At 40.9% G+C, this 21,895-nt stretch overlaps 1 protein-coding gene across 2 annotated transcripts; it reads right to left on the bottom strand.

The window, feature by feature from the left end:
• Positions 1-144: 144 nt before the first annotated feature.
• nt5c2a (5'-nucleotidase, cytosolic IIa) lies at positions 145-21,483 on the bottom strand. Of its 2 annotated transcripts, XM_038737864.1 has the most exons (19): positions 21,334-21,483; positions 20,571-20,692; positions 17,685-17,723; positions 15,969-16,042; positions 14,901-15,018; positions 14,670-14,765; positions 12,348-12,439; positions 11,165-11,222; positions 10,415-10,508; positions 10,257-10,310; positions 10,020-10,103; positions 9,452-9,493; positions 7,389-7,496; positions 7,188-7,254; positions 5,571-5,741; positions 5,245-5,296; positions 4,389-4,449; positions 3,024-3,200; positions 145-2,908 (listed from the first exon to the last, which is right to left on the bottom strand). In XM_038737864.1, the coding sequence occupies exons 2-19, from the start codon at positions 20,669-20,671 to the stop codon at positions 2,666-2,668; spliced, it is 1,731 nt and encodes a 576-aa protein (XP_038593792.1). In that variant the 5' UTR covers positions 20,672-20,692; positions 21,334-21,483; the 3' UTR covers positions 145-2,665. The 2 variants fall into 2 exon arrangements, with proteins under 2 accessions (XP_038593792.1, XP_038593793.1); XM_038737865.1 differs by lacking the exon at positions 17,685-17,723.
• Positions 21,484-21,895: the final 412 nt, after the last annotated feature.

Below are 21,895 nucleotides of genomic sequence, written 5' to 3'. Positions count from 1 at the left end.
TTTGAAAGCACTACATTACTTACTTTACAGCTTATTTCCCACACCTGCCTAAAACCTCTGCACAGTCCTGTAAAATGGCAGAATATTAGAATTTTATTTTCATAAGAGTAAACTGACAAAAAAATAAATCAAAACTCTGAAATATCAGATCAGAAAATTTATTACAAACATTCCAAACAAAGGCAACATTTCAAATAAAAACAGCAAAAAATACAACATGCATCAACTGTTGCTGGTAAAAATAAACATTCATTTGGTTCACTGTACACTTGAGTACGACTGATCGTCAAAGCCTAAGCTAGCTATCGCTGTCATTAAAACAGGCATGCACAACAGTTCTGAAATGATTTGAATATGAAATTGAAAATGTTTCATCATTGGTACTACTTGCACACTCTGAAACCTCTGGGCCTCTGTTTCAACAGCATCAGAGTGACAAATTCGACTTATTGCTCCCATACTCGAATAACAGGATAAATATCCCAAGGTGCAACAGGGCTGAAAAAGGTCAAACTGTCCATTTGAGCACAGATCTCAATGACAGGTCATTTAATCAAGCTTTGACCCACAACGAGGACAGTAAAAACAGGTCTCTTCTGTCCAAACAGGATGAGGCAGCTTCAACAAATTTAATGAGTAACTTTGTGTGAGGCTATAAACACACAAACGGTACAATTGCATTCATTGAAATCTAAGGGTCCATACTGTGTGTGATCAGTTCATCAGATCGAACTTTTCTGGCAAACAGGTCCTCCTGTTTTCAAATCAAGGCAGTAACGTAAAAACGTGATAATGTTAAAAGGAAAACAACCGTATCAGCACTAAAAATAAACTAAAATACTTATTGCATCCTCTTCATGTTGACAGTATCTGTGGTGACAGTGCACACAGAAACAGGCCCACAGTGCTCAGCGGCACCACTGTCCATATCTCACATTACAGTAACAGCAGGTTTACAGACAGAACTGGTGATAGTTCTGATCATGTTTAAACTACAGTCAGGGAACAGCAGCAGGGTCACTATGGAAGACCACTACCACCAGGTGCAATACACACTGGAAGCTTTCCAAATGACAAAGCAAAACACTCATGGTAAGACTAAATTATAGTACAGTATACTTGGATAGTAGGCAAAACAAAATGTTCACTTGGCTGGTGATGAAACATTTAACTTCTCACTAAATTTACACATAAAAATGATACGAAAATACGTCAGTCTGGCAAACTGATTCAAAATTATAAACAGAAATCAAGTTTTTAGATTAAAAAAAAAAAATGATATAGTCCAAAATGTCACAATTATTTTGTTTTTCCTGGCAGGAATGGGCTTTCATACCTTTCACGTCATTCCTCAGATGAAAACTATTTAACTTAAATGTACTTCAAACAGTAAGTCTGATTCACACTCACTGGATCAACTCAAAGTGAGATGAATACGGCAGTAACCGTTTCACAGTGCCTTGTGAACCTTGTGCAAGGTTAAATATCTACAGTCATTTTAAAAACACATAATGCAGCCAGCCTGTACAACACTGAGGAGCTCAGGCTGAGGTGTTGTTTTGATTCTGTGGGGTATGGGACAGTCGGTCTGATTTTACAACACAGTGAGGAGAGTTACTGGGTAAAACAAGTAGGCAACGTTTCTTTACGCTGGTATCATGAACTGTTAGCATATAGTGTAAGCCATTTCCTGTTGACTTCATCTCACCACAGCAGGCATTACACACTCTGCTTATCAGGAAATATTCATCTAGAGGGAAATGTTTTATGACTGAGTCTAGTTTCAACAGCTGTGTTCAATACACCAACTACAGTAAATAAATCCAGGAGGAATCCACACTCAGATGTTCCTACATTTCCCAGAGTTCCTTTCGGTGATGCAGCTGTAGTTGCAGGAACATCCATCTCACAGCAATAAGACATTTACTGTGGATGTTTTAAATAACTCAAATGTATAAAACAGCTTGAATTCTAGCGGTGCCGAAATACCTCAAAATATCACAGCTCTACATTTGACCAGTATTCTTTGGAAGTGTGAAAAAAAAGACACCTCACAAAACATTATGGTCCCAAAAATGCAAAGTATGTGACACATGTGGCTGCCTCCAGTTTTAAGATAGATTGTTCCTTTATGCAAAGTTAAAGTCAACCCCTTCACCTCAGAGTTCTGCACATGATAAAGGGAGAGGCATGGTGCAGGAGAACGAAGCATGGCAGTGAACCGTTCACAGTACACATGAGTAAATTCACACTGGCTCCTGATAAGCTGAATGATCCCCATCCAAAAGCAGAAAATTCCTCCTCAAACAAACCCAGCGGAGCCACGAGGATCTAACAATGAACACATGCTCTACCTGAGTATGGAAGTTCTTCTCTTTCACTTTGGAGACACGTCTTCACTTTCTTGTCATTTTCAATTTCAAAATCCCACTGCCTGAATCATAGACTACAAACATAAATCTGAACATGCTGGATAATTCTCTCTAATTCTCTCTCTTCGTAGCAAGACCACCTGGATCGACAGTCAATATCATGTAAACGACCAGGTCCAGGTCCTACTAAATGAAAAAAGAAAATAAAAAAAATGGATCTGACAACCAGGCAGCAGTTACAGCCCGGTAGTTATAAATCAAAGAAAAGCTCCAAGACTCATCTACAGACTTCTCTACTCCTCCTCCTCCTCCTCCTCCTCCTCCTCGTCATCATCTTCATCATGGCAGTGGGTGATCTCCTGTGGAGCCTGAGGGAAGAAGTGGGGGGGCTGGATCTCGCTGATGGATCGTGTCAGCTGGTGCCGTTTGCACTCCATCTCCTTGAGGTCGAGCTCGTGGCGGTTTCGTGTGGCCAGGGGTGACTCTGTGTCGATGACGCTGACGTGGGTATGCTCCACCGTCGACTCGTGAGGCATCTGAGAGTTTTTAACGTAATGCCATCAATCAAAAATATACGAGGTGCAGATGACCGACACAAACATTAAGGCTGTGTAAACTTTACCCTGAGTGAGAGCGATGAGCGAACCTTACCAGCACGTGTGCAGCTCTGAACAGATAGCTGAAGGGGTAGTAGAGCAGGTTGATGAAGGAGGCGGCGTACAGGTCAGCGTAGCGCATCACTTGGGAGGCAAACAGTGTCTGTCGGGATCCACTGCGAAACAGACTTCCCATCATGCCGTAGCACATGTCCATGTCATGGGTCACTTTCTGGAAAGGACACAGAGACATGCAGGACAACATTTAATTTACTGACATGTTACTGACTTTATTCTTAAAGATTTTGACAGAAATGTCTTTTTGCTGCAGACCTCTATGCAAGGAACGTCTTATTAACAGGGAGTGGCGCTATGGGCATGCAACTGCCCTTACAGGGATTATTTGTATGTAGACTGAACTGTAGTCACAGTTTTAGTGTCAAATGGACTAGGGCTGGGCAATAAAACAATAATGATAATTATCGCAATATAATTGTCCTCAATAACAATATAACACATGTTCAATATATCCCCAATAACTGTTTGATTGAATTTGTTTGAATCATGAACAAATTAGCACTTTATTTTTCTATTAAGATCTTAATTATGTTGAAGAAAAGGGACTGAAAAAATATTTACTGATCATATTTGTTGAAAAAAAGATTTTATCACAATTGTTTTGAATGTTCCACCTCAGATTTGTGAAGTGATCCACTGTTTAACCACACAGTTAACCATCTGGTTTCTTCAACTTTCAAGTTTATAGGCAGATTTTTGCTCCTGAGTGAAAGAAATAATGACTTGATATTTATCAAGACAATTATCGATATTGAAGGGTTTGAAATGTTTTTATCGTGATAACATTTTGGCCATATCGCCCAGCCCTAAAATGGACCATATGCCGTTTCAGAAACCCCTGGGTGTGTGTGTCTACTGTGCTGCAAGCAATGGCTCCAAAATGAACCCACAAAAAATGATAGAAATGATTAAAATATTAATTTGAATTAATCTATTTTGCCAGCAGAACCAAGAACTTTTACAAGATATTCAGTATGTCAGTATTTTGGTCATGTTCTCAGTCTCAATCGGAGCTTAACCAGGTCATGTGACATGCCTTAGTAACAACAAATACTACTGGGACACTACAGAAAATTAGAGATGAATATTTATTATCCAGGAATTCACTTCAGCTACACTGCAAAAGGGCCCTGAACTATACATGAAAACAGTTGTTATATTTGATTTGATGTCTTGCTGTTTATTACCCGTGGAAATCAACATACAAGGTGTTCAACAGTAGTAGTAATATCAGCAACTTCAAGGTTTACACTCTTCAAAACCTCATACTGCTTGACTTCTCTGTTTAGTGCAGCTCTTTTTGAAGTGAAATACAGGACGTGTGTGACAGAGGAAGGTGTACCTTAATCCGTCTCTGCAGTGAGCTGATGTCGGGTCTCTCATTGCTGCTGCTGTCCAGGTGCCTGAGGACAAAACACAGTGTCAGATCTGTGAAACTGAAGCTAAAAGATTTTTTTTCAGGTTGTGATGTGTGCATTTGTTAAACTCTTTTGCATGTGCTCAAATTGCTTGGAAGCACGCACTAATCTCTGGCACTTGTTCATGAATGAGGTAAAGGCAGGCAGACTGGGATGGAATCAGCAGTAATGCGGGGGTTGTGGTGGAGAGAGCGCTGAGCTGGAAGGCAAAGCTTTCGATCTACAGGCTTTGGATAGTGACCAAAAGAATGAGATTGTGTCTGGGCTCCCGCTTAGAGACAGGGTAAGAAGCCCAGACATCAGGAAGGAGCTCGGAGTAGAGACAGTAAAAGTGTTGTAGTCGGTCACCCAGTCAGGACAATGTTATTGCCACCGCACTTGGATGGATTATTCAAATGAGGAAGTGCAAAGAAAGTAGTTGGTATTTTGGTGGAAACTGGGTCTTAAACGTTGAGAACAGATGTCTCACAACTACAAGTCACTCTGGTAATTTGGCAATTCTGTCAGTAAGAGGAAATACTTAATACGTGAAGCAAATTTAATCTCCAGACATTATTTCTACCCACACCTCTCAGCAGGGACACAACAAACAGGAGCTGGACAACACAGGCAACCCCACTGCACTGGGTGACTAAAATCAAATCAACTTTCAGAGCAGCAGAGAAAAGATTTTTCAGTGTTGACCCAGTGAGTGTCAGGAACCAACTGCTGTAAATTCTTCCTGTACCAGCATTTATTTCAACACACAACAAACAGCTACCTTAACAATGAGGAACTCACTTGTAAAGCTCTGCGAGGAAGCACTCCAGAGACTGAAGCTCCTCAAATATGGCTGAAAAACAACATCTGGCATTAGTACATCACATTTATAATGGTTTGTTAACACCTTGTGGAGTGTAGAAGCCCAGTCACATTTTCTGTCAAAAGAAAAGAGTATTTTTTTTCTTAACCCTCTATTAAAACCTATTTATTAACTATACTACTATTAGCTGGACTTCTAATTAAGCCAGATCAGCTCTGAGGTTTTGTTCCAGATGAACAACACTTGGAAACAGTGGAGTTCTGAAGCTGCTTGTTTGTATGAGTGTGTATGCATCCAGTCTCACAGCTCTTGTCAGTCCAGACATGCAACTCTTGGGCCAGCTCAGGTATCACCAGGAAAGTCCTCCAGCCCTGACGCTTCTTGGATTTGAGAATGTCACCGAAAATGTGGTCTCCGATGTAGACGATGTCCTTTCCTTTCGCACCAAGCAGGTCACACACGATGTCCGAAGAACCTGGGAGTACAAATATGGCATTTTTCATATCATCCCGTCCTATCAAAACCTATGAAATGTGATCCATGATTGCTTTCTATGATGTCGCAATTATAGCTGAGACTCAACCTCTACCAGGTTTCTGTTGCATTTGCTATTCTAAACAACAGGGGCCTCATTTATAAACGCTGTGTACGCACAAAAGACAGCGTACGCCACTTTCTAAGCAAACTTTGTTTTTATCTTTTTTAAACTAACTTGACTTCCCCACGGTAACCATGGCCGCTGATTGACACATAAACTGGAGAATCGAGAAACTGCAACTGCAAAAGGATACCATTGTGTAAAATAAACTGAATTTTTACCTTATAATATATTCTGAGTTAATTTGCAAAAAGATAAAAGCCATTTTAAATAAAACAGCCATTTGATTGATATTCCCTGAAGTGCGCACTAAAAGAACCAGGATTTATGATAAGCCCTAACGGAGATATCTGTTCTCGCAAAAGAATGCCTCAAGTATGTTTAATCAGATATTACATTTAATTTGATCTGAAATGAATACTTGCATGCTGTGACACTGATTCTCATAAATAAGGTAAACAAAAGAACAAACTACATTTAAACTGATTTATGTCGTCTTTGAGGCCTCAGTCGAGCAGATGAGTGCATAGTTTCACATGTTATCACGTTTGTTGCCCTTTATTAAGCAGATTTTTGAATGTACAGCTCATGTCACATAACACAAGTTATATTTCTTGGCAACCTTGCTAAATGAGTCTCTTTGCATTTGTAGGACTGAATCTACGCCGATGCCGGAGGGATGAGACTCCGGAGGTGCAGTGGAGAGGCTTTAAAAACCTGATATCACCCAGAGCTGCTTCTCGTCTTTTTTAAATTGGCCAGAACATCTCATAATGAAAAATGAGCCCTTGTCAGTTGGGGTAACATCGAGCTGGTTTAAGTAAGTACACCTGTATACTGCACCGCACTGGCTGGAGACCGACCAAACCCTACTGAAGGTGCATTTCATTTTGTCACCTGTCACTGGCGTCATAAACCCTTTCTCCCCTCTAGATGCTATAAGTTCTGGGGAAACTTGCAATATGTCAGAGAGTGAGGAAGGTGAATAAAACTTTAACTTGTCTGTGATTTCTCCCTGGGTCACGTCAGATTTTCTTTGCAATGGTGGCTGTTTAACAGTGAAGACAATTCCCATGATCCCATGCTACTTCACAATGTCAAACTACGCATTTTGTTAACGTTATGATGTGAGAGACTCCTAGCCGTAGAAATGACATACTGTGCATTTAAAACCATGTGATGTAATGAATCAGTTAAACAAGGTAAAGTCACAATCTGGTACATTACTGTGCAGTGAGAGATGAGCAGATATCACTTCAAGACATGCCTAGATGGTGGTTTGTGTGAATATTTCATCTTGTGTGAAGAAGGTTTCTCATTTACCTCCAGAGTAAACAATACCATGCTGGAGAGGTCCAGTGTACGTGCCGATCTTCAGCCGACCTGTGGCCTGAATGAAACCAAGACTGAGTCACACACTAATACAATATTATATTTATTTATCTGTACACAGCAAAAACTCTTTCTAAAATTATATTTTAAATAAGTGCGTATGGTATTTTGTCCGTGCTAGTACACACTCACAGTGTCGACCTGCCGCAGCACAGTTCCCTCTCCAAAGAACATGGGCTTACGGGCGTCCACCAGAATCAGGTCAAAGTAGGACTGCCAGGGCCGGTGGGGTGTACCCGGCTGCAAAAAACCCCCCAAAACACACAGCACGTCATTTATGATGTCAATAGTAAAAGTAAATTCTGGTTGTACAGTATTCGTGTCTCATAAATAAGATCTGGCTGTGGCCTGTAGCACCTCAGCCAGTGAGTTCTAAAAACTTTATTATTAACACATTATACCAATACACTGCAAAACAAATATATAAATATATATAAATAACAATACAGGGATCCATCCAAAAATGAAATTAAATTTGTTCTCGTTTCCACAAGCTAAATGTTAAAGGGATCTGGAATAGTATGATGAAAAGATATAATGCCATTATTAAACATCATGCTGTCACGAAGGTCTGGAAACATTAATAAACTTAACCAATCTTCATTGGTACAAATCTTCGCAGAGGCGTTATGAAATGAGGATCATGCCTGCTGGCTGTATGGGGGTGCTCGACGTCTGATTTTAAGTTAATATACTGTTTATTAGGATATGAATTAGGGCTGAAACGATTCACTGATTAATAAAATCCATCGACAAATTCTTTGCATCGATGCTTCGTTTAATCCATGTAACTATACAGCACAGTGTTTCAAAGGGACATTTATTACTGTCGCACAGCGTGATTATGATGGAGCTGTTTGCAGCACGACGGCAGCTGAACAAAAAGGTGTTCTGCCAGCGGACCACAGACAAGGTAACAGTAACAGCAACTTTAGCATTTAGCTGAAATCATGATTGATTGTTGAGTTGAAGTAAGCTGCAGTCCTCAGCTGAAAATGTGCACGTGTGTTTGTTGTTCTCCTTTGTGGGCCGTGAGTTGTAACCTCACAGTCAGGAGTTAACTGGGTGTCGAGGAGCTGCACCTTTTAACTCCCCTCCAGCTCTCTCTGTAGCTCAGACAATCTCTGCTACCTGCGTGTGCTAATCCATCCTTTACCCAGATTCTTTGTCTTTATTATCGCCATCTTTATAACAAACAGCTGTTTCCTGTGCAGGATCGCTCATTTCCCGTTTCACATTTCACGTGTTTTCTTGATAAAAGTGGTTTGGAGACCAGCATCGGGTGACAGAGCCGCTGTCAGCTCCTGTAGTGTGTGTGCGTCCCTGTCACCGCCACCAAGTAAAAGTACTTCTTAAACGACGCATTGATGAATAGTTGAAATCTATCAAAGCTTTGAATACTAAAATCATCGTTAGCTGAAGTCCTAGTATGAATATCAACATATAATGCTGTAAATAAACATGTGAAAAAAAGAAGGTTTTAATAAATGTTAATAAATAATTAAGTGCGGGAATAAATCCAAAACTGTAACTAACCCTTAAGGTAGGGGGCAGCAGTGCGCATGTGTAGGCGTAGCATGTGATGGAGCACCACCCGTGCCGGTGTTGTACTGAATTGTGTTTGAAGCTCGCAGGACGTTTGAATCATTTATCACCACTGATGACCCACACAAAGAATATTAAATCTTTTTTAAACAGTACTTGGAATAGACCCGAGAAGTGCATGCAATTGTTGGCGGGCATGCCCAACTCGGCACACGATTCGACTATCAGTGGCCATCCTTGACAAATCTGGCTCAGCTATGTAAATCAGGGACAGCCTTACCATGTTGTCATAGTAAGCAGCATGGATGTACAGTAAGAGAATTTGAGTTCTAATAATACATCCACAGTAAGCAGAGACTAATGAAGAATCATCTTTGTGTTTTTGGCAGATTGCAATATAAAATGCGTTCTTCTTTTCTAATGAACTTTGACCTAGATCCAATGGTGACATCATGGTCCTCCATTGGCCCTTTGTGGGTTCAGGGTTTAACTGGAGGCTCATATTGCCCCCCTCAAGTCCATCCCATTCATGATAACTGAGAACTCATTTCTCATTTTTCTCTTTGGACACCATCATTAGTAAGCACAGTAGTTCAGTTTAAATCTACTGAGACCTGAAAATACAAATGTTATCAAATCATAAGTGTTACCTTTGGGCCGTGAGGAAAGTCAAACAGGTAGGTCATAATTTTCTGTAAGAAGACAGGAGAGTTTAGCATCCTGGTCCATAACATAGAATAAGGATCATTAACATCACCTGGCAATATGACAAAGCTCTATAGAGCCAGGACAGCAACTTTACAATTTGGCATTAAAAACAAAACCTGAACTGAAAAAGGTAACATTGACACGGAAAATTTGGCGGGCCATGGAGAGCGTGAGTTACATATAATCTGCATACTAATGAGAGAACGTCACCCTTCCGGACCCAGCTGTTCTTTTGTCCGCGCTGAAGCCTACGTGACCGCTAGCTAATGTTATGCTTTATGTGAACAGTGACAGAAATTTGAAACTGAAAACCAGCGACACTAAAACATTTTAATGCCTGTGTTTTAGTTTTCAGTGCCAGATTTCACTGTCCTGGCTCCATCAAGTGCCACCATTCATACAACTGTGAAAATCAATCTGTAAATTCCAAGTAAAAACATAAAGCAGGAGGTTCTGGTTGGCTTTAAGCATTCATTACTACAGACAGACGACTGTAAACTTTCTTCTCACCTCTGTGTATTTGTAATCACTGTTGGTGGCCAGAAATACTTTTGCTACTTCATTCATGCGACTGAGGAGGAGAGGAAGCTTCGGCTAGGCGGAAGAAAAACAGAACAAACATCAACAACATAGAAAAACTGAACAGCAAAAAAATGAGACTGAGCTAAAAAGTGTTGTTTTGTAACCCCAACTTTAAAGTCCAGGTTGGTAGATAGTTGGTGTGTATGTATAAACAGGTGTACTTACATCCTTCACCACATACTTCTCCAGGTTTTCAACCGTTTTCTCTTTTAAGGACCCCTGTGAAAAATAAACTGGACTGAGGGCTGTGGATGAGCGGACTGCAGAAGACGGCATACAGCGGCATGGAAACAGGTTTAATGTGATAAAGGAAAATGTTCTACCTTGAAATGAACCCAGTCCACGCCGTCTCGGACGTCCTGGAACATGCTCTTGTAGGACATGAAAAGGTCGCCATCTTTGAAGCCAGTCTCACAGCTACAGAAACAATCATGTTAACATTGGTGTGCTGCACAACACGGATTTCTGAGGCTCAAAAATGACAATGACTCAGTGTTCCCCCCCAGAAACGTGTTGTTGTCCAGACAGAAAAGATTCTGAAAGAGCAATTAGACTAGGGCTGCAAAGTACTGGAAAAAACTAAAATTGCAAAAACTAAATGAAGTTATGTTTGAAAAAAAGCCAATAAAAAGCTCTTCTCTAGGGTTCCAAGATTGACCAAAAGCTAAATTGTTCCAAGATTGCATTTCGGGCCCTTTGGCTCTCCACATGGATCATTTACCTGAATGCAACAAAACTTAGCTCAAAGGTGATTGGTGAATAGTAATAGCCCCATCCACACTACTGCGTTTTCATTTTAAAATGGAGACCGTTTTTCAAACAACCAAAATGGGCGGACTCATTGTCAGGTGGTGGTAGGTGCTTTGGTTGTTTGATAAACTGATCAAGTGCACCAAAGAACACTGGGAACTGATCATACTCCTTAAATCAGAATGAAGTGATACTATAATTCCACTGAAATTCTGATTATTGTCGTTAAACAGGCTCTTTTCCAGATTGTCACTTTACATTCCAACCAGCTTCACTTCCCTCAGACAGCCAGTGTACTGTATGTAACAGTGAGTATGCAGTACCTTGTATATCTGGAGCAGTTACTGAAGAAATCAACCAGGCAAGCAAAGAGGTAAGTTTCTGAAGAAGAAATAAGACCAGAATCAGTGAGACGGACGACAGACCTGAATACAAACATGACAAATCAAAAATGTAAAGAAAACTGTGTGAAGCCCAGTGAGTTTGCTGCCTGACTTTCAATGGTCCAGTTGTGGGGATGACCAGACTGTCCAAACTCACAGGTAGTCATGTGATCTCTGTGCTGAGGGTTTATAGTTGTGTTGGTCATGTGAGGATTAAAATATCGTTAATTGAAAGAAATGACAGTGTATCCTTTAAATTTGGGTTTCCTTTTAAAACACATACTGTATATGCCAGCAACCCAGCAACTGGTACAAGCTTATGGACAGCACTATGGATGGACAAGTCCCGGAGCGCTGGAGGATAGATTGACTGACTCACTAAATGGCTCTATTAATGTGGTGTTCCTCACACCGTGAATAAGGAACTACATCTTGTTGTTTTTGAATTGAGATATATTTGATGAACTGTGTTTCTGTGAAATCTTTTTTCTGAGAAAGAAAATAAAGTAAAAGTGTATTTTCCAAAGATGACTTAATATTCTGTCTATGCCTATGATTGTTGAAGGCTGAACCGTGCCCTGTAGTGATGTGTGGGTCCCATGTTTCAGGCGGGTTCGGGTGAGCTTACTAGAAAATATCACAGGTTCGGGTGGGTGGGTCAAAAAGTGACAGAGAAAGTTATTAAGTTCCAGGAACACTGTGTGCTATAGTCCACCTTCTCTTCCTCTTCATGCCAGCTGGAGTGGTACAGGCACATCCAGTGAGCACGCTCAGCTGCTCTATCTTTTTCTACATAAAGTATAGACCCACACATGCAGGCTACTATTTTGGTAGATTCACTATTAAGATGTGAAGTATGCATTGTGTGTTAGTGTAGGTGTGTAAGGTATTTAGATAAAATAATTTATTTTAATCACTTTGGTCTCCGTTAAAACATGGGTCATTTTATTTTTTATTTAAATCTATTATTTTATAGACTAGATGATGCACTAATTATTGGTATCAGTGCATTATTGATGGTAAAAATGGCTAAACATGCTCAGCTAATTCTTAAATCATCTTAAATGGATGATTATATTGGGTTTCAGCACTGTAGACTAGCGGTTTTTATTCGTTTTCTTACCAGGCAGGTTGAAGAGTGTGTTGAGGATGTAGAAGCGGTCTGTGTCTCCACGCTGAATAAATTTGTTGGGGTACATCTCTCTGATGTCAGGTCTGCAGTATACATAGTACACACACAGTCGGTTGTTTGCGTTACATTACATTTCTGCAGTGGTGTGTGTTTTGTGCAACATGAGATACTAACAAGTATCAACAACTAAACAGTAAGTTTACATTCAGTCTCAACAAGTATTGGATGGATTGCCATTAAATGTGCTATACACATTAAAGTTCCCCTCAAGATGAATTGTAAAGGCTCTGGTGATCCTGTTTTTCATCTACAGGTGCTAGTCATATAATTAGAATATCATCAAAAAGTTGATTTATTTCAGTAATTCCATTCAAAAAGTGAAACTTGGATATTATATTCATTCATTAAACACAGACTGACATATTTCAAATGTTTATTTCATTTAATTGTGATGATTAAAACTGAAACTAATGAAAATCCCAAATTCAGTATCTCAGAAAATTAGAATATTACTTAAGACCAATATAAAAAAAAGGATTTTTAGAAATGTTGGCCAACTGAAAAGTATGAACATGAAAAGTATGAGCATGTACAGCACTCAATACTTAGTTGGGGCTCCTTTTGCCTGAATTACTGCAGCAATGCTGCGTGGCATGGAGTCCATCAGTCTGTGGCACTGCTCAGGTGTTATGAGAGCCCAGGTTGCTCTGATAGTGGCCTTCAGCTCTTCTGCGTTGTTGGGTCTGGCGTATCGCATCTTCCTCTTCACAATACCCCATAGATTTTCTATAGGGTTAAGGTCAGGCCAGTTTGCTGGCTAATTAAGAACAGGGATACCATGGTCCTTAAACCAGGTACTGGTAGCTTTGGCACTGTGCGCAGGTGCCAAGTCCTGTTGGAAAATGAAATCTGCATCTCCATAAAGTTGGTCAGCAGCAGGAAGCATGAAGTGCTCTAAAACTTCCTGGTAGACGGCTGCGTTGACCTTGGACCTCAGAAAACACAGTGGACCAACACCAGCAGATGACATGGCACCCCAAACCATCACTGACTGTGGAAACTTTATACTGGACTTCAAGCAACGTGGATTCTGTGCCTCTCCTCTCTTCCTCCAGACTCTGGGACCTTGATTTCCAAAGGAAATGCAAAATTTACTTTCATCAGAGAACATAACTTTGGACCACTCAGCAGCAGTCCAGTCCTTTTTGTCTTTAGCCCAGGCGAGACGCTTCTGACGCTGTGTCTTGTTCAAGAGTGGCTTGACACAAGGAATGCGACAGCTGAAACCCATGTCTTGCATACGTCTGTGCGTGGTGGTTCTTGAAGCACTGACTCCAGCTGCAGTCCACTCTTTGTGAATCTCCCCCACATTTTTGAATGGGTTTTGTTTCACAATCCTCTCCAGGGTGCAGTTATCCCTATTGCTTGTACACTTTCTTCTACCACATCTTTTCCTTCCCTTCGCCTCTCTATTAATGTGCTTGGACACAGAGCTCTGTGAACAGCCAGCCTCTTTAGCAATGACCTTTTGTGTCTTGCCCTCCTTGTGCAAGGTGTCAATGGTCGTCTTTTGGACAGCTGTCAAGTCAGCAGTCTTCCCCATGATTGTGTAGCCTACAGAACTAGACTGCGAGACCATTTAAAGGCCTTTGCAGGTGTTTTGAGTTAATTAGCTGATTAGAGTGTGGCACCAGGTGTCTTCAATACTGAACCTTTTCACAATATTCTAATTTTCTGAGATACTGATTTTGGAGTTTTCATTAGTTGTCAGTTATAATCATCAAAATTAAAAGGAATGAACACTTGAAATATATCAGTCTGTGTGGAATGAATGTATACATTATACAAGTTTCACTTTTTTAATGGACTTACTGAAATAAATCAACTTTTTGATGATATTCTAATTATATTTCCAGCACCTGTAGCTCCACTGTCAATTTTGATTCTGTGTCCAAACCTTCTTTATGACCAAACACCTGCAAAACGAATAACTATCCCATCAGCCTTAGCTGTACTTTGTGTTTATTGCTTTTAGCTAATGTTAGCATGCTAAACTAAGATGGTGAACATGGTATAAATGTTACACCTGTTTAACATCAGCATGTAAAGCACTGTCATTGTGAGCATGTTAGCATGTTGACGTTAGCATTTAGCTCAAAATACAGCCGCTAGCACGCTGTCTTGTTTATGATTCATTTAAATGATGGTGTTGTACGTGGGATGGAGGGCGGCTCTAACAATGCGGACAACTGATGTTACAGATGTGGTGGATTGTGTTGACAGCTCAGTGGGAGCAGTGTAGGTGGACCTCACCCCCTCAAGAAGTTGAATCCGTGCACACACACCAGAATGTTCCCATAAGCATCCACTTTGAGCAGGTTGCCATACATTGTGTCAAACACCAGACCTCTGATAACAGTGGAGACGGAGTGAGGACAGAAAAATCAGTGAGAAAGCACACTTGAGTTAGAGAATTTGTTGCAGTGGTATTCAAATATCAAGTCAGCATTCAAATAGATTTAAAGAACACAGGGTTTTGTGAACCTGGTGGGGAAGGAGGGGTCGTAGACAAAGTTTAGCAGCTCTTGTGGATATCCGATGGACACCAGACGCTCCACTGTCAAGTCGAAGCCCAGCGACTCATACTCAGGGGACTTATACACTAGACAGACGGACAGGAAGATAGGCTTGCACAGATCACCCTGATGAAGGCAGTGCACCAAGAAACACTGATCCACCGCTATACAGAGTTTACCTGAAATAATATTACCTGCAGCAATGTCTTCCATACACAGCACTTCCTAGGGCAACTACCCAAACACACCCACCCCTAAAACAATCTTAATTATTCATAACTTTCAGGTCTGCTTGGAAATGCAACTGTAAAAGCAGATCCTTTAATTGCACATTAAAATTGCAAAAACTGGTTCTGTAATCATCTGTTAGCTCATGGATGCAGCTGTCCACAAGCACGTGACCACTGAAAACTAGTTCTTGGTTTATGAGACGTAAAATCTTTGATTTACAGATGATGGATATTGGCAAATCCTAGTATCAGCTGTTAAAAACCCAGCACGGCTCTAAACCTCGTTCACACCCTGGGGCCCCCTCCTCCTATCACGGTGTGTGGAATTACTGTCTTGACTGCCCGCAGGCCAGGAATATCCCCACTCACAGCTGGGTGGCAGTGGCTTGGGTTACAGTGTCCAAATTTGATTATGATGCAGAAAACAGTGGCTGTTGGTCAAACTGGCAAGTGCCATGCCACTGTCATCGTCTTTTAAAACAACTGTGTGAAAAAACTGAAAGTTTTAGAAAATGTCGCCACATCAGGTATTTCTGCTTTAATTCACAAATATCCAGTAGCCAACGTGTGATCAGTAAGTGAGGACTCGTGCGCGACAAAAAAGAATCAAGCAGGACGGGAAAGGTGGGATATGGAGTGTGTCCTAATTCACTCACTGCCATTTCAGATCCCACTTTATGCATCAGTGAGACAGCCAGTGCCAGGACATTCAGATGTCTACGTGCAGATGGTGTAGGCTCTAGCCACTACAGTTTGACCTCTGTCTTTTTTTAAGGCTGATGCCGCAAGGCTCAAACTGCACTTACCTGCCAGAGTGTAATCCATATCAAAACCAAAACACTTGATCTTCTCCATGGCCAAGCTTCGGTTGACAAACACTCTGGAAGGGGAGGACAATGTATGGTTAATCAATGCATGGCAGCTGGCAGTTCAAATTAAATGCTGCACATCTTAGACTTCTTACAACACTCTTCTAATTCACAGTGTAGAGATGAGGAGGAACAACTACAGAGCAGCACTGACTGAGCAACACTTCCTGGAGGTCAGGTGGTGATGCATTGCAGGCTGTGTTTGAGGGAACTGCCATGAGTCATTTAAATAAAACTTAACAAGCACAACAGACATGCAGTCCTACTGGTTATTTACACAGTGACCAGTGCATCTGAGATAAAAACCTCTTAGCCTTGCCCACAGCCTGCCGTTTCCCCTCAAATGGTGAGCTTATCTGATTTCTTGCGATTACATGTTGACCGATGCTATTTGAACACGTTTCAAGAATTGTCCCAAGAAATTTCTCTGAAAATTTCAACAAGCCATCTATTACACAAAATCAGGATGCTGCATGTCTGACCTCAACATTAGGTTCTCATTTGTGCTACACCGAGACAGGAACGGTATCACTGTAGCTTTCTGTGTAGCCCCACATTCATTGCTGTGTCTGTGTTTTTACACCAGCAGTAGTCGTTCTCATTCTATACATCCGCATCAAAATAAGACCAGACACACAGTGTAAAGTCTACAAAATGATTTCATTCAAATTAGGAAATACACACACAGCTGCCAGTTTATTAGGTACAGCTAGCAACAAACAACAAATGTCATCTAAATACCACAGTCAAGATATCCTTCAGTGATTCTGACCTTCGCTACAGGACAATTGAATTAGATTGCATTAGTTTTCGCAAGGTGGACATGATAAACTACAAAGACAGAATTAAAGCAAACAACAATCATCATAGTTGTTGACAAGGGGTGCAACTAAAGACCCAATCTGCAGATTCATTGCTTAATCAATTGTCAGAGGTTACAATGATATAAAACAGCCTCACAATGGAGAAGAATGTTTGGCCTGGCTTATTAAAATAGCTGACAGTTAGTTGTCTGCTGATCGACTGATCTAAAAATCAATTAACTGTTTCAGTTCTAGACAAAGTCCAGTTCTGATAACAGGCCTCCTGACCGTGACTATCATTGTATAGATTGTAAGCCTTTCAGACAACCTGCAATAACAACAGGCAGCACTCCCTGTACGTGCGTTTTCCAGTCCCTGTTTTAATCTTCATCTGTCCATTTCATGAAGTGCTGCCCAGCAGTGACTCACATCAACAGCTCACAGAAAAAACAGACTTGTACACAAATGTTTGCTGAATGGCACATTCTTGCTTCTCTGCAGAAATACAGACCGTACAATGCAAACACATCATCTGTGACTCCGCTCAGACTGCACACTGGCCTTGGGTTTCTATTCAGATGGTGTGAGAGATGATATCAGGTTGACTGTCACGGATGAGGATTAAAGGAAAGATGCGGGAACGGGAGAAATGCAAAAGAAGGAGCTCACACTGAGAAATCACAATGACCACCACCTGCCGTCTCCACACCGAGAAACCCAACTCACAATCAGTGTCAGTATGGATGGAGTTCCATGAGCACTGGATGGAGAATCAGTTCACATCATGGACATCAAAACTGTGATTTAGTCAGTAGTTGCAGTTTGTTTCAACAATAAAAGGACGGCATACCTCATTGCAGGATGGTTTTGAGCCAGATCCCTTGGAAAGCTTTGTAATAAAGAATACATGTAGTATTACCACTGAACTCATGGCTGCTGGTTTTACCTCTGATATCATGCTACATGGCTCAGGTCTTTGTCAGTGAATAACCTACATTCTATGGAAACTGAGGACCCCGTTACCAAATTTCCAAGAACCATGGATTTGATAAGACACATTTTCATTCTGCTCATCGGTTCCAAACTTTCTGTATATTTCAGTGGCGCTCCAGACTGAACTGCAGCGAGCATTTTACAGTCTATAAAAGTGTTACTTATCTGCCAGGACCTGCCACGCCGATCTAACGTCACGTCATTTCTGACACAGTACTTCAACAAAGCGTGCAACACAGAAACTATTATAAAGCCCTAGTCTACATATTTTTCTTAGATATGCTTCCCCAGAGCTGCCCCTCTAGTACAGAGACTCCTTTCGCTTTAGCCATGAAGGGGATGATGAGCGAGGAGGAAAGGATGAATTTCACTGAGCAGTGCCAATCCCATTTCTGGGGAAGGGTTTAGAATCAAAACTGAGATTTGATAAGAACCGGTTTTGAGAAGTAGAATAGCAAGCAGAATGCATAAAATTAATAATAAAAACAATATCCAAACCATACCCAACATCTATCTCCAGTACCTGCCATCTATATTATATTGTCTCACACATTCAAAAGTCAACATTGACCCATGAGACATTACAGCGCACTTTTCAATAGATTTCATGGGACCAGGGCTCCATTCTTTGTGTGCAATGTAACTAAGCCAGGCTAATATGATATCACACTTCTCATTCAGCTTCCCAGGTTCTTTGAAGTGAAACTGAGGATTGGTCAAATCCTGAAAAAGGGGAACTGTGGGAAAAAAAAGGGAACACAAGGAAGAAGCTACTGCGCTCTGTACATTTGAATTCAAGCTGAAGTTGCTTTTAAACTTCTGCTGGGAAACAGCACTCAACAAAACTGTCTCCACTCAAAGTCCACTTATTCGCTTGTTCTGTTCTTCAAGTGTCAAGCTCTATGTGGGCAAGTGGTCCTAAAAGTGCTCGTAAATATGTCTAACATCTACAGTTCCAAGTTCCAAGTGAAGATTACGCCAAGAAGATTAGGAATTTGACCAGACATTTGATCAGCCACAACTACTTGACTTTCATAGCCGGTGCTATGGACACAGTGCGGTTGGTACAAAATAGTATTGAAGTTCCATGCCCAATACTCCTAGTACTAATATGCTCAACATACTTTTCTCAGAAGACGCTCAACCAAATAGCAGCTTAAAGATAAACATGTTTTAAAAAGGAAATCGATAATTGTAATTACTTCAAACTAATTCTCTTTTATTTGACAATAATAATTTGTACTTCTTTGTAGCCTTCAGTCAGGCACTGAGTCCTAGTTCTGTTTCCTGTTGCAATGGTGTAAATCCTTCCTGTTCTAGCGCACAGCTGCCTGCAGAGCAGAGAGCCTAAAAATAGAAGCTGCATTTTGTCACGTCAAGCCCGTTATTCCAAGCAGGCTATTAAAACCTATTATTATTAAAATTACAAAACACAAAAGAGTGCCGAGTATTTCTACCTTGAAGTCATATTGATCGTATGCATTATAGACGGTGTATCATATCATATATTACTCCTTTATCCCGCTCTTGAAGATGTGTCACTGTTTCCTACCAACTCTTTGCTATTTTAAAGAGAATACCTAGCTTTAGGTTCGACTAAATCCAAGGAGAAAAGAAAGCTTTCAGTCTAAAACCAAACAGGACTTTTGTGATCAATGTCACAAGGTAGAGTGTGGGAGCAGCACGTGGAAGGTAGATTACCTGTGTTGACTGTGCCTAATTGATCCACAAGTGTCAATGATGCGTGGTGTTTGCCCCCAAAATCAGTTCTTGCAGTTTAGCAAATTTTCATTTTCTTTTCTTGTGACAGTCATATTGACTGTTCTGGCCATTTTGGGATATTTATGCATTTCATGTGTGTCCATAAAGGTTTTTACTATGCACTGAAGTGCATATTAGTGATATTTTTACAAGTTAATGTATCGTGTCCTGATGTTTATTATTACCTATCCTAACATTTTGATCCATTCATTCTTAGATTTTATACTGATTATTGAAATTATATGCAAATAATGTTACAATGGCCAATCTATAGAATTCTGGTAAGCCCCCCCCCCAAGCAGAGGGCAGTCCACACTGCTTTCTAGCCTGGTGTTAAGTTACTCTTTAAGGACGGCTGGGAAGGACGGCTTATGGATATTAAAACTGTTGGGAGAATTAGTTTGGGGTAGAGGTATTTTTCACATATCCAGGAGTCAGGAAATGTTAGTTGTGCATTTTATCTTGCATATTTTGTAACTTTTTATAGTAAAAATTTAAATGGTATTCAACTAAACTTGTACGTTGTTACCAAGCGTTGCAAGTTAGGAAACCCATGAGAAGAACGCTGCTCTGTTGTTGCCTGAAAGGAAAGCAGCAGCCATGTCTAAAAATGGGTTCATGGCAGGGGTAAACTTTTAGAAGCTGATAGATTTGATTAATTTTGAGGGTTTGTTTGTTTGTTTATATAAAATCCAGGTTAATGTCAGATGTCAACAGCCAGCCAACAGTTAGTTACTCATTTATCCATGAACAAAGCCTGAGTCCATGTCTCTAAAACTCAACGCATTTCTGTACACAAATAAACATCTGCATTTAAAAGCTGCTGAAATGTGTGAACATGTTTTTAATCACAGGTCAGCAGCATTTACCGATGCTGTGCAAATGCCCAACAGTGAACAAACAAACACACACCCGACTAACAGGTCTGGTCCCTGTGGAGGACTCCAGCGGCGCTTTCTGCTGCGGTGTGACAGACACGTACCTGTGGTGAGCTTCACGTCGGTACTTCTTCATGGCCACGCCGTCCATGTTGGCTGGTAGGTCGGCATAGTTCTGCAGACGGTCGCTCCATGAAGTCGTCATCTCGAACCGTTAAAAGTGTCGCTGGTGAGAAAAGGGCACCCTGTTATTAAAGCCACAACACACACTCACACAGACAGCGGGTGCCACTCTGTTATTTACTCTTTGTTTATGAGGCTTCTTGGGTAAATACAGCTACAGCATTTACAGCCAGCAGAAATTAATGTAAAACTACGCTTTGGTGAGAATAACGTTACTTATTAACGTTAGACTTTAAAGCGAAGTTACTAATGAACTCAGACGGGTTAACAATGCTCTTCGTCTCAGCTGGGCCATATCAAACTCAGGCCAGATTTGCAAACAGACTTTGACACAAGGCCAACAAGAAAAGAATCGTCGAGTCTAAAGCTAAAGTTAGCTCTGTGGACTGGAAAGGTAACAGTAACTGCTCCATCATCTGGCTAGGCGACCTCTCTCAGACAGCCCGGATGTTAACTTAACCAGCTAACTTAACGGCTAAGTTAACATCCCAGAGATGTTGATATTGTTACCGTGTGGTTTCCAACACTGGACATTACAGGATTAAAGTGATGCACCCTGATAAACTGTCTGAGAACAACGCGCTGACAGGCAGCTATATATTTGAGTTAAAACACGCTTTACAGCACTCGTAAAAAAATAAAATAAATAACACTGACACTTGAAAAAGACACAACACCACTCACCGTCTTTAAGTGTCCCCTTCTTCTGCTTCTTCTTCTTCTTCTTCTTCTTTGGTTTTACACTAGTTAGCACCCTTAACGTGACATTACTGCCTCCTCCTGGATATATTCTCCCTCAGTGTTTTACAATTAGTCCTGCAGCTCAACCACACAGGCACTGTTCAGCTCCTAACGTTACTCTGCCTCTGTTCTGTATCTTATAGCTCTGCTGTCTCTTTGTCATAACACTGATCTGACGACGTGCTGGATGTTTCCCATAATGAAAAGGGTACTGTTTAGGTTGCTGTGTCTCAGTTTGCTTATTTTTACGTGTTCTTTCCTGTTAGGTCCCCTGCTTCTTACCATGGTCTCAATATTTTGGGGTTGAGACTAGATGTCCTCCTTTTGCTGTGTCATGCATGCCAATGCTGTTGCCAGTGTATTTTTCCTCCACAGTGGGTTTCTCCTCTAATTTTGAAAGTCTAATATCAATTTCCACAATTCCTTTTTTGATCGCTTCTTCATTTCCTGAGATACCTGAATGTGCTGGGACCCACATGAGTGTGATATTTCTCCCTTGCTTGTG

This window comes from Micropterus salmoides, unplaced genomic scaffold (assembly GCF_014851395.1).
Source record: "Micropterus salmoides isolate LMB-PRFRI ecotype aquatic unplaced genomic scaffold, ASM1485139v1 Ms_hic_scaffold_22, whole genome shotgun sequence".
In the NCBI taxonomy this organism is placed as follows: domain Eukaryota; kingdom Metazoa; phylum Chordata; class Actinopteri; order Centrarchiformes; family Centrarchidae; genus Micropterus; species Micropterus salmoides.
This window is presented reverse-complemented; position numbering and strand designations above follow the sequence as displayed.

Coding starts and splice junctions, on each gene's coding strand:
- nt5c2a (XM_038737864.1), bottom strand. CDS start 20,671: ATGACGACTTCATGGAGCGACCGTCTGCAGAACTATGCCGACCTACCA. Junction 17,724..20,570: donor CGACGTGAAGCTCACCACAG/GTACGTGTCTGT, acceptor TTTATTACAAAG/CTTTCCAAGGGATCTGGCTC. Junction 3,201..4,388: donor CACTGCAGAGACGGATTAAG/GTACACCTTCCT, acceptor TGTCCTTTCCAG/AAAGTGACCCATGACATGGA.